This window comes from Taudactylus pleione, unplaced genomic scaffold (genome assembly GCF_031769625.1).
Source record: "Taudactylus pleione unplaced genomic scaffold, aTauple2 ptg000046l, whole genome shotgun sequence".
NCBI lineage: Eukaryota > Metazoa > Chordata > Amphibia > Anura > Myobatrachidae > Taudactylus > Taudactylus pleione.
The window spans coordinates 11,510,612-11,526,863 of NW_028284448.1; the positions used below are offsets into that span (position 1 = coordinate 11,510,612).

The window sequence follows — 16,252 nt, forward strand, 5'->3', positions numbered from 1 at the left end:
AGTGCCCAATGGCCAGTCCGGCCCTGCCTATACACGGAGACTAACACATCCGGATTATGGTTTTGCTAATTTTTAAGAATTAATTTTACTCCCCTTTCCCCTTCCACCCCCCCCCCTACTTATTTTCCTGTGCTAATATCAATTGCATTGTATCATCTTTAACTTTTAATTTGTATTATACATAAAGGACATTTGCAGTATTTATAGCACCTTTGCACTTTACTGTACGCAATATTTGCACAGGGGGCTGAACTGATTTAAAGGCATTACCAGAGCCCATTGAGCACGTGGAGGCTCATTACTCTATTTCATGTCTTTTATGTTACATGATTTTTATCATAGTGAATAAAAATGTTAAAATTTTTTAAGTTTACCACGCTCTATACGTTTTTGCACAGTACTATTTTGCACTTATAATTCACATTGTGGCATATTTTCACTACATATGTACGCCAGCCGCTAAGACCTTATACACTTTTTCCATATTTTTTATATATATATATATATATATATATATATATATATATATACATACATACATACACACACATACACTGCATATGGTAACCTATTGGAAAACTGCACGATTTCTTGGAAATGCATGGGAAATGGATGGCGGTTAGCAAATATTTGTAAGCTTGGTTTTGGAATGTGTATGCAAGCACATTTTATATATGACACGATAAACCATGCAGAGACTTAATGGCGCTGACACAGCAATCTTCTGAAATCAAAGTGCAAAGCAGTTCTCAGCAAATATACTATTACCTTCTTAATGCAAGTAATACATAATGAAGACAGATAGATGCTTGTCATAATCTGCTTTAGATCAAACAGTATAGCCTCAATAATAGTAGGTGTAAACTATAAGGATGACTAAAGTGTTTGTTTCAAATAAAATACAATTAACACGAACTAAATACCTATAAAATCTAGTCATTCTAACCTCTCGATAAATAATTTTCTCATTTGCCATAATTTCTGCTATGTTGTGGTCTCACTGAAATAAAGGTTTTAAGCTACTATGTAACATCAAAATAAGCAACAACTTTTCATCAAGAAATGCCAATTACAGTTTCTCAGTAAAGCTGGGTACACATCTATGCAATTATCAGGCCAATTATCAGATATCGGCTGATCGGCCCAATAATTGCATAGGTGTGTGTAACGGCTTCAAACACTCCTGCAATGGTCGGATCAGGAGGTCGCATGTTATGATCTGGTTAAAAAATTCAAGACACACCCCACACCATTATGGAACCACCACAAGCCTGCACAATGCTTTGTTGACCACTGGGGTCCATGGTCTCATGGGGTCTGCGCCACACCCGAACCCTACCATCAGCCCAAAATAATTGGAACTGTGACTCATCGGACCACACCACATGTTGCCAGTCCTCCAGGGTCCAATTAGCGACATCACAAGCCCAGGTGAGGTGCTGTGTCTGTTGTCATAGTGTTAACAGGGGCACTCTGGTGGGTCTTCTGCTCCCATATTCCATGGAAGCTAAAGAACGCTGCACTAACCTGCTGGATATGCGTCTGGTACCTCCTGCATTGAATGTGGATGTGATTTGAGACTGTGGGCCGTATTCTGCGAAAAGTCTTTCCTTGTAACCAGCGGGAAAGATTCAACTCAGAAATGAGGCGGAAAAGAGTGCAGAATTTGGGGTTTGGGGTGCAAAGTCGCGGGAACACCCCTGCAGCCTTGGTACAGTCCCCCAAAGATAATCTGCGTCAAAAAACGTGGGGAAAATACTTTAGAAGACTCCAAAAAAGTACTTTCGTTTTGGCTGTGAAAAATACCAAAGTTGGGGGACAAACTTAAAAACTAGCGACATAGACTCCAGGGGGGTCCCCCAAGTATGCCCAAGCAGTTTTTTTTTAATGCAGGTGTTTGGTGAAGATGCTTTTTTAAAAACACACTTTAGTGATTTTTAACCATGCTTGCACCCATTTTCATGTACCCCAAATTTGCTGGGATAACTTAATTTAGCCACAAAAACCTGCTAACTGCTATTCTTCACCACTTGTGCAAAGACGCTAAATAGCACCAATTGAGAGCATTTAAGCACCCCAAATACCTTCAGCAGGGCTATTCGGGGATATCTATAGTGATCCCCCATGTCAGTGCATCTTTTGGGGGGTGTCAGGATGATTTCCCCATTTCTGAAAGGACTTTTCGCCGATTTTAGTTTCGCCGGTGAGTTCTAGCGTCCTTTGCAATTGAATAGGACGAAAAGCGTGGACGAGCGCGATACTTTTCCAGAGGCAAAACTAGCGAACTCCGGCATGCAATTGAATACGCCCCTGTGTCGCTTGTATGTTACCACAGACAATGCCGGCCAGAAATCGCTAGTCACGATCATTAAGCATCCATGGTCGACCACTGCGCTGTCCACGGTGGGTGGTAATGCCTTCTTTGATGTATTCCCGGTACACCGTAGATCGAGGAATGTTGAGTGTCTGCACAACTTCCCATCCGGTGGGCACCCACTATTATGCCCTGTTCGAACTTAGATAATTCATGTTGCCTTGCCAAATTACAACTGATGCATGTCTGGGCATTTCCAAGATGTCACAGTATGGTGATGCCACCTAACTTTACATACTGCTATCCCATGACTTTTGGCACTTTCGTGTATCTTACAGTGATAATATGGATAATACGTATATCAAAAGACATCTCAACCCATGTGTCAAACAGTCACAAATGAAAGCGGTCTTTGCAATATACATTTGAATATTTTTCCGCCAACATACTTGTGTTTCTAGAAAAGGTCCTGTTAAGGCTTCAGAGTTTTTCTTTCTAGGAAGTTAATACCATTCTTTAACTTTAATTTACGCCAGATGTTTTCATTCTGCGCATGCGTCCGAGTTGCACTGTGCAGGCGTCCCGATGGTTACCTCCGGGGGACACATATCTGAATTGTATGGAGATCCATGCAATTTTGAAGGGTTTTGCTGGGCAGTGACTGGGGGGTGGCTATTGGTGGCAGGCGTTTCAGTGTCAAGGACTGTGTCGAAAGACACAGTTCCACTGGCATCGGCAGCCATGTACGATTGGATATTCTGAGCAACCATAGGGCTGATCTAATGCCCGATGAAGCAGCGGATGTCTGATCGCTGGTGTGTCTGTGAGTGCACATCAGCAGTATTGGGTTGAGGCCTATGGGGCTCTCAATAGAACACCCATCGGCCACAGCATTACCAGCAGTAGGAGCTGCGACAAGTCGCAGATGCGTCCACCTCTGAATGAGGCCCACAGTTCCCAATACCAAACTTCTCAAAACTGAAGGAGGAGACAGGGTCAACCAGTAAATACTATAAAGTAGCCTCAGTTGTCAGAATCATAAACAGAAGCACTGGGTTTCTTCGGACAATTATTTCCGTGGTCAAAATATGAGGGATGCTGCTGTCTGGGTCAGGCCAATCATAGAGACCCCATAAGCTCCAGTGACAAGCCAAATACTAAAGGTAATGGATATGGTAAAGCGCATATTCAAATTAACTGTTGCATAATATTTCTTAAATATCCTTTCTTAGCTTCGCTCAGTTCCAAACAGGATTAGACATTAAATATTTCTATTGTTCTGTTGGTGTTAGCAATGTGTCATCTATTATTTCTAAATGATCAGAAACTGTCAAAGCTATTTGCAGCGTGTTTGTCACTATGCTGGCAATGTAATGGAGGTAATGGTTTGTTACTCCATCTGTAATGGACATGCCCAAAGATTAACAAAAATGTTGGAATTCTATTATGAATTTGGCAAACAAAGACAAGAAAAAGAAAGAGACACGATAAGACCAGTGACTGAGGTTTTCAGTTTCAACCAATAAAAAAAATCCTTGTTCTCATGAAGCCTGAATGAGCCTATGTGAGCAGAAGAACAGCATAGGAACTGCTCAGTGTGGCTTATGACACCGGCACAACTGTAGTTATAGGGTTAGGAAGCAGCTTGGTGAAGTCTCTCAGCTCATTAGTCACCGACATAGGAAGGATAACAAGAAACAAGAGAAAGAGATGCGGATAGAAAACAAACAGAGACAGAGGACCTGATTCAGAGCCGGTCGCTCTGACGGAGCCCTCGCTCTGAATCAGGGCCGGTCTTTTTTTTTATGGAGCGGCCTCCTGGCCGCTCGCATAGCTGTGGGTGACCACCCACAGCTATAGCGAACGGCCAGGAAGATGGTCGCGATGGTCAAGACCATCGCGACCATCGGGCTTGCGACGAGACCCTTGTGGTAGGGTCTCGTGGCCGCAAGCCCCAGAGAAATTTCGGCTCTAACAGAGCCGAAATCTCTCCCACAGTGGGGCCGGCCCCAAACGGAGGCGTTCACATGGGAACGCCTCCATTTTGGCAGCCACTCCCCCGGCCTGCCCACCAAAGGGGGCGTGCTGTCTCTCAACATTGACAGCACGCCCCCTTTGGTACGAGACCCGGAGCGACGGATTGCCAGTCGCTATCCGGGTCTTGCGCATGCGCACGACGGAGCCGGCTCCATCGTGTGCATGCGCTCTGGGCTACCACCGACCCAGTTGCGAGCGCTCAGTGCTTGCGACCGGGTCTGAATCAGGCCCAGAGACTGTTGATGAAGTAAAGGAATGATGAAGTAAAGGAGAAAATGTAGAATTAGACAGATAGAGATTCACTGGTGTTACACATATTATTGCATGTTATCCAAAAAGACAAAACAAAATAACCCTCAGTAAATATTACACAAGTAAACCCATAAGAACTGACAAATGCCACAGCACGCCACTTCTGCTGAACGCAGTGAACCCATATTCTTAGCTATTGGTAGAAAGAACAGAATTCCCTGAACAAAGCTAGATTGTTGATACTTTGGAGTCTTATTTGGGACTTACTAATTCTAGGAGAAAACATTTTAAGACACATCACGTGACATGGACAACAAATTTAGAGTTTAAAGCTACAAACATATATAAGACATTATGCTTTTGCAATTAGTGTACATAACAGAAGTATTTGCATACTTCCTCATTAGAGAAAGTTGTAAACTGAAAATAGAATAATTGAAGAAACTTTTCTCCTGTGAAGAAGATTGTAATGCACATAATTGTAAGGCTTCCTCTATACAGACTCTCCACACAAGCAGGACTTTCTCATGTCTGCTAACATAAAGAAAGCACTAGCCACCGAGACAGTTGAGCTAAGGTATGAACAGAGCCTGTTCTTATGTTGCACATTATAGTGCTATCTACAGGACATACAGTATGAATGGGACGGCGGTGTGTAGAAGAGCTGTTATGTTAGGTACATGGTAGTGCATAGTAAGCATGTGACTCCTGTGGGTATTGGCCTGTTATTATTAGAGATGTGCACCGACCCTCATGTTTTGATATTGGTTTTGGATCTGGATCTACCCTGGTTTTGGATCTGAATTGGTTTTGCCAAAACCTCACCTCCGTGTTTTGTTTTCGTGTTTTGGTTTTGGATCTGGATTTTTTCTTAAAAAATCATAAAAACAGCTAAAATCACATAAAATGGGCCTATTTTTGCTCCTACAGTATAATTAACCTCAATAACATGTATTTCCAGTAATTTCCAATCAATTTTGACCACCTCACATCAGGCCAAACGGTTGCATCCAACTAGCTGGCTGACTAAGCTAAGTGACACAGTGGGCGGCACTACCATGTAGCAGTTCAGTTTCTAATTTCCAACATGGATACAGTGTGTTACACAGTTTGGGTTGGATACACCAATAGTGCATTTACTGTGACAGCAGTGCCGGCAGAGCGTGGTTGCTGACGGTGTCCTCAGTACATGGAATGGCAGTGCTGCGGTGCTGGCAGTGTCCTCAGTGAAGGGTACCGGTGATGTCGGCAGTGAGGGGGTGCCAGCGGTGTCTTTAGTGCAGGTTTGCTGGCTGTGTCGGCAGTGCGGGGTGCCAGCGGTGTCCTCATTGCAGGTTTGTTGACTGTGTCGGCAGTGCAGGGATGTTCTCAATGCAGGGTCCCGGCAGGGTCGGCAGAGTTGGGGTGCCAGCGGTGTCCTCAGCGTGGGTTTGCTGACTGTGTTGGCAGTACAGGGGTGCTGGTGGCGTCCTCAGTGTGGGAGTGTCGGCAGTGTGGGGGTTGCTGTCGTTGTCCTCAGTACGTTGGGCAGAAGTGCAGGAGTGTCGGCAACGGGGGATGCTACCAGTGGGGGTGCTGGCGGTGTCGGCTGCGGGGAATGCCGGCGGTGTCAGGCAGACAGACGGCTCTCTTAGCCAATCAGCTTTAAGCCCATTCAAAACAAAACCTTGCGACTCGACAGAGGGGTCGCGAGGTTTTGCCTCGGGTCAGGGATCCGAGGCAGGCAGGGAGATCCAAGCTGTGCTCGGATCGCCCCAGATCCCCAAAATTCGGGTGGGTTTGGCTCTCTGAGATCCGAACCCACTCATCTCTAGTTATTATATACTTTGCATAGAGTTCAGGCAAAAAGCTGTTAAACCATGCATAGGGCAGTGTATTGAGACATTAGACTAACGGTGTATATTGTGGAAAAATATGAGATATGGTAAGAACTTACCCTTGTTATCTCTATTTCTACGAAGTCCATAGGGTTCCACAGGATACCTTGGGGTATAGGTGTGACGTCAGTCGCAGGGCACCAAAGAGTTAAGCTTTCAGCCTCCCAGGATGCACTAGGTCCCCCTCCTATACCCCGCCCCCGGGCCAAGGCACCTCAGTTAGTTACCAAGCCATAGGCCGGAGGAGGAGAAGGAAGAGAGAGAACAAAGATCTGGACACATACAAGAATCACATTCTCACCAGAGGGAGACGGAAAACCGGTGACCAGAGCAAAGCCCATCTGCAGCACAGGTGCGACAGGGCGGGAGTCCTGTGGAACCCTATGGACTTCGTAGAAATAGAGATAACAAGGGTAAGTTCTTACCATATCTCATATTTTCTACTTCAGGGTCCATAGGGTATCCACAGGATACCTTGGGGATGTCCCAAAGCAGTATCCTTTAAGGGTGGGGACGCTCCTGTGCAGAAAGGAGAATCCTCCGCCCGAAGGAAGCATCCTGAGAGGCGAAGGTGTCAAACCTGTAGTACCTCACGAAGGTATGGACAGAAGACCACGTAGCAGCCTTGCAGATCTGAACTGCCGAGGCACCACGTCGAGCTGCCCACGAAGGACCCACAGACCTAGTGGAATGAGCCTTCAGAGAAGGAGGGACCGGTAGGCCTTCATGAAGATAAGCTTCAGAAATAGCCATACAGATCCAGGCTGCCAAAGTTTGCTTTGAAGCAGGCCAACCCTTTTTACGGAAGCCATAGAGGACAAACAAAGCGTCCGACTTCCTAAACGAAGAAGTGCGGTCAACATAAGTCCTTAAGGCCCGCACAACATCCAAAGAGGCCTCACCCACGGAAAGACCCGGTGAGTTAAAGGCCGGAACAACTATTTCCTCGTTAACATGAAACTGGGAAACAACTTTGGGAAGAAACTCGGGCCGAGTGCGGAGTACTGCCCTGTTCCCATAAAAAACCAAGAAAGGGGGTCTACAAGAAAGAGCCCCTAACTCAGAAACACGTCTGAGTGAAGGCAAGGACCCTGAGACAGAAGGTCCGGTCGTAGCGGCAACCGCAGAGGACTGTCCACGGACAGACCCTGAAGGTCTGAGAACCAGTGCCGTCTGGGCCACGCGGGAGCTATCAACAGGAGCGTCCCTCCTTCCTGTTTGAATTTCCGGATTACCCGTGGAAGAAGGGAGACCGGAGGGAACAGGTATGCGAACCGGAACGTCCACCGGACGGACAGAGCATCCACCAGAGACGCCCCTTCGTCTCTTGTGCGAGACCCGTACACCGGCAACTTGTTGTTGTACCGGGACGCCATGAGGTCGATTTCTGGAAGACCCCACCTGTCCACCAGTAGTTGAAAAACGTCCGGGTGCAGGGACCATTCCCCCGGATGAACGTCCTGGCGACTTAGAAAGTCCGCCTCCCAATTGAGCACTCCCGGAATGAAGACCGCTGATATGGCCGGAAGATTGCGCTCCGCCCAAACCAGGATCTGAGAGACCTCTACAAGAGCCGCCCGACTGCGAGTTCCTCCTTGCCTGTTTATGTAGGCCACGGTGCTAGCGTTGTCCGACTGGACCTGCACCGGGCGACCCTGGAGAAACCGCTGTGCCTGCTGGAGAGCATTGAAGACCGCACGGAGTTCCAAGATATTTATTGGAAGCTCCGCTTCTGTCGGCGTCCACCTGCCCTGGAACAAGTGTGGACCCGAAACTGCTCCCCAGCCCCGAAGACTGGCGTCCGTTGTCAACAGGACCCAATTTGGAACCCAGAACGGACGTCCCTTGTTGAGGTGGGTCGTCTGTAACCACCACGTAAGGGACAGGCGAACCTCCTGGGTGAGCACAATCGTCTGGGACTTCAGAGACTGAGTCAGCCCGTTCCACTTGGACAGGATCAGGTGCTGCAGAGGTCTGGAGTGAAACTGGGCGTATTCCACCATGTCGAACACCGACACCATGGAGCCCAGTAACCTCATCGCCGAGTGTAAGGACACCCGGCGGCTGTGCAGGCAACTGCGCACCCTTGACTGTAAAGCAGAGATCTTGTCCTCCGTCACGAAGATCCTTTGCTGTCCCGAGTCCAATAAGGCTCCAAGATGCAGAATCCTCCGAGACGGGATTAGAGTGGACTTCTGCCAGTTGATTAGCCAGCCGTGCCGTTGCAGCAGTGCAATGGTCAGGTCCAAGTGGCGTAACAGGAGCTCTGGAGATCCTGCCACCAATAACAGGTCGTCCAAATACGGTAACATGCGGACTCCCTGCAGCCGCAGAGAAGCCGCCATGACCGCCATCACCTTGGTGAAAACACGTGGTGCTGTTGCCAGGCCAAAGGTAACGCCCGAAACTGGAAGTGGTCGCTGCGGATTGCAAACCTGAGGAACTGTTGATGGCGCAAAAGAATAGGGACATGCAGGTAAGCGTCCTGTATGTCCAATGACACCAAGTAGTCCCCAGGTTCCAGCGCCAGAATGATGGACCGTAGGGTCTCCATCCAAAACTTCGGGACCCGCAAAGACTTGTTGAGTGCTTTGAGGTTGAGAATCGGACGATATGACCCATTGGGTTTCTGTACCAAAAATAGATTTGAATAGAAACCCTGGCCCCTCTGGGAGAATGGAACAGGCACTATAACTCCAGCCTGGAGCATAGTGTGCAATACCTTCCGCAGCTCCGTAGCCTTGTTCCGGTCTGATGGGAGACCCGTGGTGAAGAAGCGAGCCGGGGGTCTGTGCCGGAAGGAGAGGGCGTATCCGTGGGAAACCACCTCCAGAACCCAAGTGTCTGTCGTAGTGGTCGACCAACACTGGGCGAACTGTAGCAGGCGGCCTCCCACCCTGGGATCCCCCAAAGGGAGGCCCGGACCGTCAGGCCGCAGGCTTGTCATCTGGCTTGGGGGCCGGACGTCTGGTACTCCATGCCTGCTTCCGGGGCTTGACCGATTTCTTAGGGCCAGCCTGTCGAGGAAACGACTGTGGTTTGGGCCTGCCCTGGGCCCTAGATGACCGAAAGGACGATGGTCCCGAACCAGAAGGAGCAGCGGCCGACGGGAGACAAGCAGATTTGGCTGCCGCCAGCGTGGCCACAATCTTATCCAGATCCGGACCGAAGAGAACTTCTCCGGTAAACGGCAACGCTTCCAGACCTTTCTTGGAATCTGCGTCCGCCTTCCAGGATCGCAGCCACAAGGTGCGACGAGCAGCTACCGCTGCTGAAGAAATTCTAGACACCAGAGTACTAATGTCTAGAGCCGCCTCGTTGATGTAGGTGGCCGAATCACGGAGATTGCCAATCAACTCCGCCTGTTCAGCCGGACAGTCGGATTCAAAAGAAGCCTCTAATGAATCCGCCCAGCGCTCCATCGCTCTGGCAACCCAGCAAATGGCCATAGCCGGCCGTGCTGCCCCCCCTGCAAGGGAATAAGCGGACTTCAGGCAGATTTCTACCTTGCGGTCCGTAGCATCCTTAAGGGAGGACATGGATGGCATCGGCAATGTGGCACTACGGACAAGACGGGTCACGTGAGAATCCACCTGTGGAGGGGATTCCCACTTAGCAAAATAATTATCCGCGAACGGATAAGCCACCGCCAGGCGTCTCTGCGGCTGGTATCTTTTGCCAGGTTGTTTCCACGCCTCCTCTAAATGGTCCACCAACTGACCCGAAAGAGGAAAGACTGTGGCATCGCCCTTCACATCTTTGAAAAAGGCATACTTAGATTTAGCCGCTGGGGGAACTTCGTCCTCAATCACCAAGGCTGTGCGGACCGCCCGAATAAGTCCAGGAATATATACTTTGGACTTAGCATCAGCGTCCTTAGTATGGAGAGGTTCCTGATCGTAAGGATCCAGAATCTCCCCATCATCAGACGTCCCTTCGTCATCCTCATAAGGAGCGGACAGAGACGCCACTGGCCTTTTATGAGGCCGCATCACAGACTCCCCTTGCAACACATCCGACAAGTACTGTACAGAACTCGTCAGGGAGTTAACCCACGCTGGCTCCTGAGAACCCGGGAGCGGGGAAATAGGGAGACTGTGGGGTACCACCAATTGTCGTGGGAACCCCTGCATGGGTGACGACACCACAGACTGCTGGGACAAACCCATCGGAGTAAACGCGGGCTGCGGAGCTAATTGGCCCACTAAAGCTGTTAACGCCTGAGCGAAACAAGCCCAGGGCGGCTCCTGTACCGGTGCTGTAACCGTAATAGGCCGCGCCATGGACAAACACTGCCGGCAAAAGGCCCTCCGCGCTACCCTCCCCCTCCGCTAACGGTACTTTGCACGTGGTACACTGTAGCCGGAGGGGAAAATCACTTTCAGACATGATGGCACCACGTATGTGACCTCTCTCACCAATTAAGTATTAAATAGGCGAGAGACCACCCTGCAGCACCGCACCGCAAGGGCTTTAGCAGAAGAACAGGGTCAGTAATAAAGCTGACAGTTTAGAGAAGAAAAGTTACAGGCAGCGCTAGCACAGTCACATACAATGCAGAGAAATAACAATTCCTGCACTAACAGCGCTGATTACTCAACTACACAGACACAGGGCCTGGTAGGACACAGCGCTGCATACACAGACCTGAGCCACAGCGGAGGAGAGGTATGCGGGGGGACCCAGACCACGATGCTTCCGTCCAGCGCTTCCAGCAGCGTTCACCATGCGTTCTGGAGAAGATGGCCGCCGAGGAGCAGAGAGGAGGCTGGCCTGGGGGAGGAGCGCTGCCACAGGACCAGTCGGCAGCATGCAGAGAGGGCTGTGTGCAGCGGGGGAGGCGCCGGCTGTGAGACAGGGAAGGCGCGCTCCCCTGGCATGCATTTAACCCCTGGGACGCCGCAGCGCTACCGCTCTGCTGCGGCCCGCTGTCCCAGGGGGTAGTGGAAGCGCAGGTTGGTCGCCTGGCTCCACGCTGCAGCCAGTCCCCAGGGAGCCCCCTGCCTGGGGACTTAGGACCATGTGATCAGCGGGGACCCACCGCGGGACCCCGCTGCTTACCTCTGTCCCCCTTGAATCCGGCCATGGTCCGAAGCATCTGAGGTCACCGCTAGCTGTGACCCCAGACGCCCACCAGCATCCCCGGATCAGTACCGGCGTTCTGGTACCGGCGGGGTGTAGGGAAGACAGCATGGACGTCAGGACTGACTGTCCATGCTGTTCATCCAGATGTGCAGCCACAGCTGCATGAAGAAAAAGCTTCAGGGGCTCTTCTAGCCCCCACTCCAACAGGTGCACCCGACTCCGGCCGGGCACCAAACTAAACTGAGGTGCCTTGGCCCGGGGGCGGGGTATAGGAGGGGGACCTAGTGCATCCTGGGAGGCTGAAAGCTTAACTCTTTGGTGCCCTGAGACTGACGTCACACCTATACCCCAAGGTATCCTGTGGATACCCTATGGACCCTGAAGTAGAAAAGTACTGCTGTAGGCATGAGGCTATGCTGAGTCAAAGGACTCGTGGTTATAGGATTAATAAGGTGGACATAAAAGTGGTGGGTATGAGACTTATGTTGGGTACAGGACAGTATTATGCCAGGCAATATATACTGTGCATAGGACTGTGGTAGGCAGCCACAGGGCTGTGCAATGTGAGCATGAGGATGGGGTAGCATGAGGCATTTTAGTGAACATGGGTTCAACATTATAGGCATGGGTCTGCGATACTCAGTATTTTATTTTCTGCCATACCATTTGTGTGGATGTAGTCACAATTACAGCACATGGGATGCCAGAGCTTAGAATACCGGTGCAAAAATCCTGACACCTGTCAGAATCCCAGCGCCAGCAACCCAACCGTCGGCATCCCGAAGGTAAGTAGTGGGGGACACGGAGGGTTAGGCACTTGGGGGAGGGTTGGGGTTAAGCACAAGGGGGAAGGTTAGGCACTAGGCAAGATGGGTTAGGCACTAGGGGGGAGGTTAGATTTAGGGTACAGGGAGGGAGGGTTAGGGTTAGGATACCTACCAACAGGTTTCGGTATCCTAACGCTGTCGGGATGCCGGCGTCAGGATTTTGACCGCCAGGATCCTGAGTGTCGGCATCCCGTACCCAACCCCATTTGTGTATGACTATAAAATGTTGTACTTTTGTGCAACATACTACAGCATCCTAATTATCTAATAACTGTAATAATATCTTGTAAATAATATGTTATTAATATTATTATACCTATAGAACAATATGCTCACACTGAGGAGAACAATGTCATCTCAGAGTTCAGTGTCCTCTGCAGGCTGCAGCCATGGCTTATTATAAAGCAAGGCTGGACACATACCGATAAGCAAACTTTATCGTGTTGTACCTCACTTTTGGGATTCATTTCTGTTTATGTCCTAAAAAGATCTTGTTGGTTTCTAAAGTTGATTGACTGGCTCCAGAGATCTACATTATTTTGTCCATTCTGGTTATAGGGATGTGCTAGCATAAATTATCTTTGTAATATACATAATGGGGCACATACAGTATGTACAACTGTAACAGCAAAATACTGTAATTTGTCCATTAAGCTATTCACTTACCAAAAGGAAAACCTTACTGTCCGGCTTGACCTTGTGCTTCTCCATGTACTTTATCAGGCTACTGTTAGCATACCTACAAAATATTTCAGATAGACATAGAAAGAGCAATCTTTACTATGAGATATCCAGTTTTATTCTCTGCAAGCAATTTCAATTGAGGCAGGTAAATATCATACGTTTCCACAAATTGTGTCCAAACAGCCACGTTCAACAATGCCTATTCACAGCAGATACTTTGGTTGAACCGCACCACATATTGCACACTACATAATATAAATCAAATAATTTAATAATAAATATTAATTTTTATTTATTTATTTAGTTATTTATTTTTACAATGAATTGTGGTAATTTTTTCTGCTAAATAATATATAGAATCAGTGTCATTATAGCATCTTAGATCTCACACATTACGTAAACATTTCTGCAGTATGTACTCCAGAGAAGTCAGCTGCAAAAGATTGATGAGCCTGTTTGGATGACTCATTTATGCAGATTGCATTATAGCATTCTGGTTAGTAAAGCACCATTCCAGCGTTCAATACTTTTGATACAATAGCTTTGTTTATTCAGCAGGATTTTTATCATAATAGACTAAATACATGCAAAGACACACACACATATAGACACACACTGTTGTTTAGTTAGGGTAGACTGTTGTAACTGCTTTTCTCTGTGACAGTGTTTCCACAAATGATCCTCAGATCAAAAGGTTTGCGATAAATAGGAATGTTTTTAGTTTATCTCAAAAAAAATATTAAGATGCCCATAAACGAGAGTACCACAGTGTTAAGTGGCCAGATCTGTACTCTTTGGCCAAAGCAAACAAATCTAGCTGTTTGGTCTTGGGCTGAATCCTTTAGGGCACAATAAATATGGTAAGGTGACGACTGCACACAAAGCCAGATAGCAGCCGTCGTCCAATAACATCTTCTGATCAGATGTTGATTGGGATTACTGCTTGTGGGCCCCATACATGCTGCGATTTCTGGCCACATAGCAATTTATCTCAACCATAATGTGCCTCCGAGCATTGCCGCAATTCCCGGGCTGCGCATATGTCGGCCATAAATGGTAGTGCTAACATTGAAAGGTTTCCCTTACACCTCTGCAGGGGCGACGTTGGTGGATGCAATGTACCGTTTCCAAACAGCACATCGCGTTGAATTGAATTCCCTCATAAATCAAAGATGTCAGGCTTGCAGGATGTATGGGAACCTTTATTTTGTGAAATGTATAGAAATATGTGAAAACTTTAGGGATTTCTGAAAAGCCAGAGATTTTAAATTCAATAGGTAACATTAGGAACCACATACACCTTGGATACAGTACATGAATTTCATAAAGTCTTACGTTGTTCGTCTGAAGTCTTTTTGAAGTGTAGGATATTCTGGCATCTTCCTTATATCTTCCCAGTCTTTATCTAAACAGAGAGAAATATACTGCTTTATTGTAAACTCAAATAAAATAAAACAAATGTTTAGGTATGGGGTAGGGATGGGCGTCAGTGGGTTGTCCATCAATGGTCACAATAAATGTGTCCATCGATGATTATCATTGATGGCACAAAAACCATCTATGATGAACCATCAGTCGTTTCCTCCCTTCGATGGCCACCGCTGGTGGAGGCATGGCGGGTCAATCAAAAATGGAGCGGAGCTTATTGGACGCCAGGGGCTGAGCCCCAAGTTCCGTCCTGTGTAAAAAACAAAACAAAAAAAACAATTGGCTCACACTCGTCCATCGATGGCGGAGAACCACTGGATCTCTGCCATTGATGGCAAAACAATCGACAGTTAACCATCGTTGATCGCTAACTATCGATGTTCGATGACCATCCCATGTATTGGGTCTGTTATCTGGACATCCAGGATCCAGAAAGAGAATTTTGAGTACTGTTGTTAAAACATTTCGATGAAATGAGAATCAAGGAGGCAGTGTGGAGATGGACAGGATAGGTTTTATATGTATATTGAAATATTTTAGAAGATATTAATCCCAAGTATTCTAGATAATCAACACCATACAAGTACCAAAATCCAACTTCGTATAGTTTTATTTAGTAAAGTGTTAGAACATATAAGGCTAACTGCTTTTAATAGTAGAATACATCTTGCTGTTGTCTGATTCAGTAGCTGAGGATCCACTATTACAGGCGATGGAAAGAAGTATTGTTGCTAAAGCATCGGCGCTGCCAACCTTTCTGTCATCTTGGCAGAACTGAGAAATCAATGCTTGAGGTGTGAGCCCCCCGACTTCACTTCCTAATAAGGTTTATCACATAACGGCTATTTGTTGAATGAACGCACTGTTCTTGGCAATATCCCAGAAAGATAGCATCTGCATTTCCCTGCAACTACATAGTATCATCAGACTTCATGGCATTTCTTCTTAGGTGTACAACTAATGGACTGATGACTTCACTACACTTAATTAAATATGAGAATCTAAGTACAATACTTTCGAGATCTATACCGTCTCTGCTTAAATGGCAATGTAAAAATGAGTGAACAACAGGTGTATACTTAATATGAATGTTGTAAAGCGATGTATGTGAGAAACACAAATTTTCATTCCAGTTACTGTGAAAAGCTGATAAAGATGTTTTATTCTCAAAAATGTTTTCTTTTTCTATAGTAGATCCATTATCACTAATATATCTAATTTTACTATAATTCATCAAGTAATTGCAATACACTAAAGCACTTAACCACAGCCACAGTCAACTGGAAAGTGGATAAAATAACCCAACAGCAGGGACAGTACCTGCAGGAAATCCCATTACACTGAATATACGATCCAGCTGGTCATGATGGAATGGATTACTGGTTTTAATATCTTCTTGACGACAATGAAAAATGGGTTCCGATGTCAACAATTCAGCAAATATGCAGCCAATAGCCCAAATATCTGTTGAATAAAATACAAAAATATGTATTTAGACAAGTCTATGCTATTTTAGGCTCAATGTTTTAAGCATGTCTTGATGAGCCCGCAGTATGGATAGCTATTTTAAGTTGCTTGTATCTCAAGAAACGTGCGATTCAAAATTTCCGGGCAAAATTTTGCTCAATTCTAAATGAGGCCTTATACATTTATCCTGGGTTGTGAGGGGACAACAACAAACTCCCCTTCCCCAATTACATTATAATTTGGTATTTAAATGCTCTAGAAAGATTTTGTTTGTACTAGGC

At 47.0% G+C, this 16,252-nt stretch overlaps 1 protein-coding gene across 3 annotated transcripts in view; it reads right to left on the minus strand.

The window, feature by feature from the left end:
• The window catches only part of CDK19 (cyclin dependent kinase 19), a 258,639-nt gene that overhangs the window by 37,776 nt on the left and 204,611 nt on the right, over positions 1–16,252 (minus strand). For all 3 annotated transcript variants that reach the window (XM_088460484.1, XM_088460482.1, XM_088460483.1), the window contains exons 7-9: positions 15,825–15,968; positions 14,412–14,481; positions 13,059–13,131 (exon numbers count right to left, since the gene is read on the minus strand). In XM_088460484.1, coding sequence (XP_088316610.1) covers positions 13,059–13,131; positions 14,412–14,481; positions 15,825–15,968 — 287 coding nt within the window. The remainder of the gene's footprint in view (positions 1–13,058; positions 13,132–14,411; positions 14,482–15,824; positions 15,969–16,252) is intronic.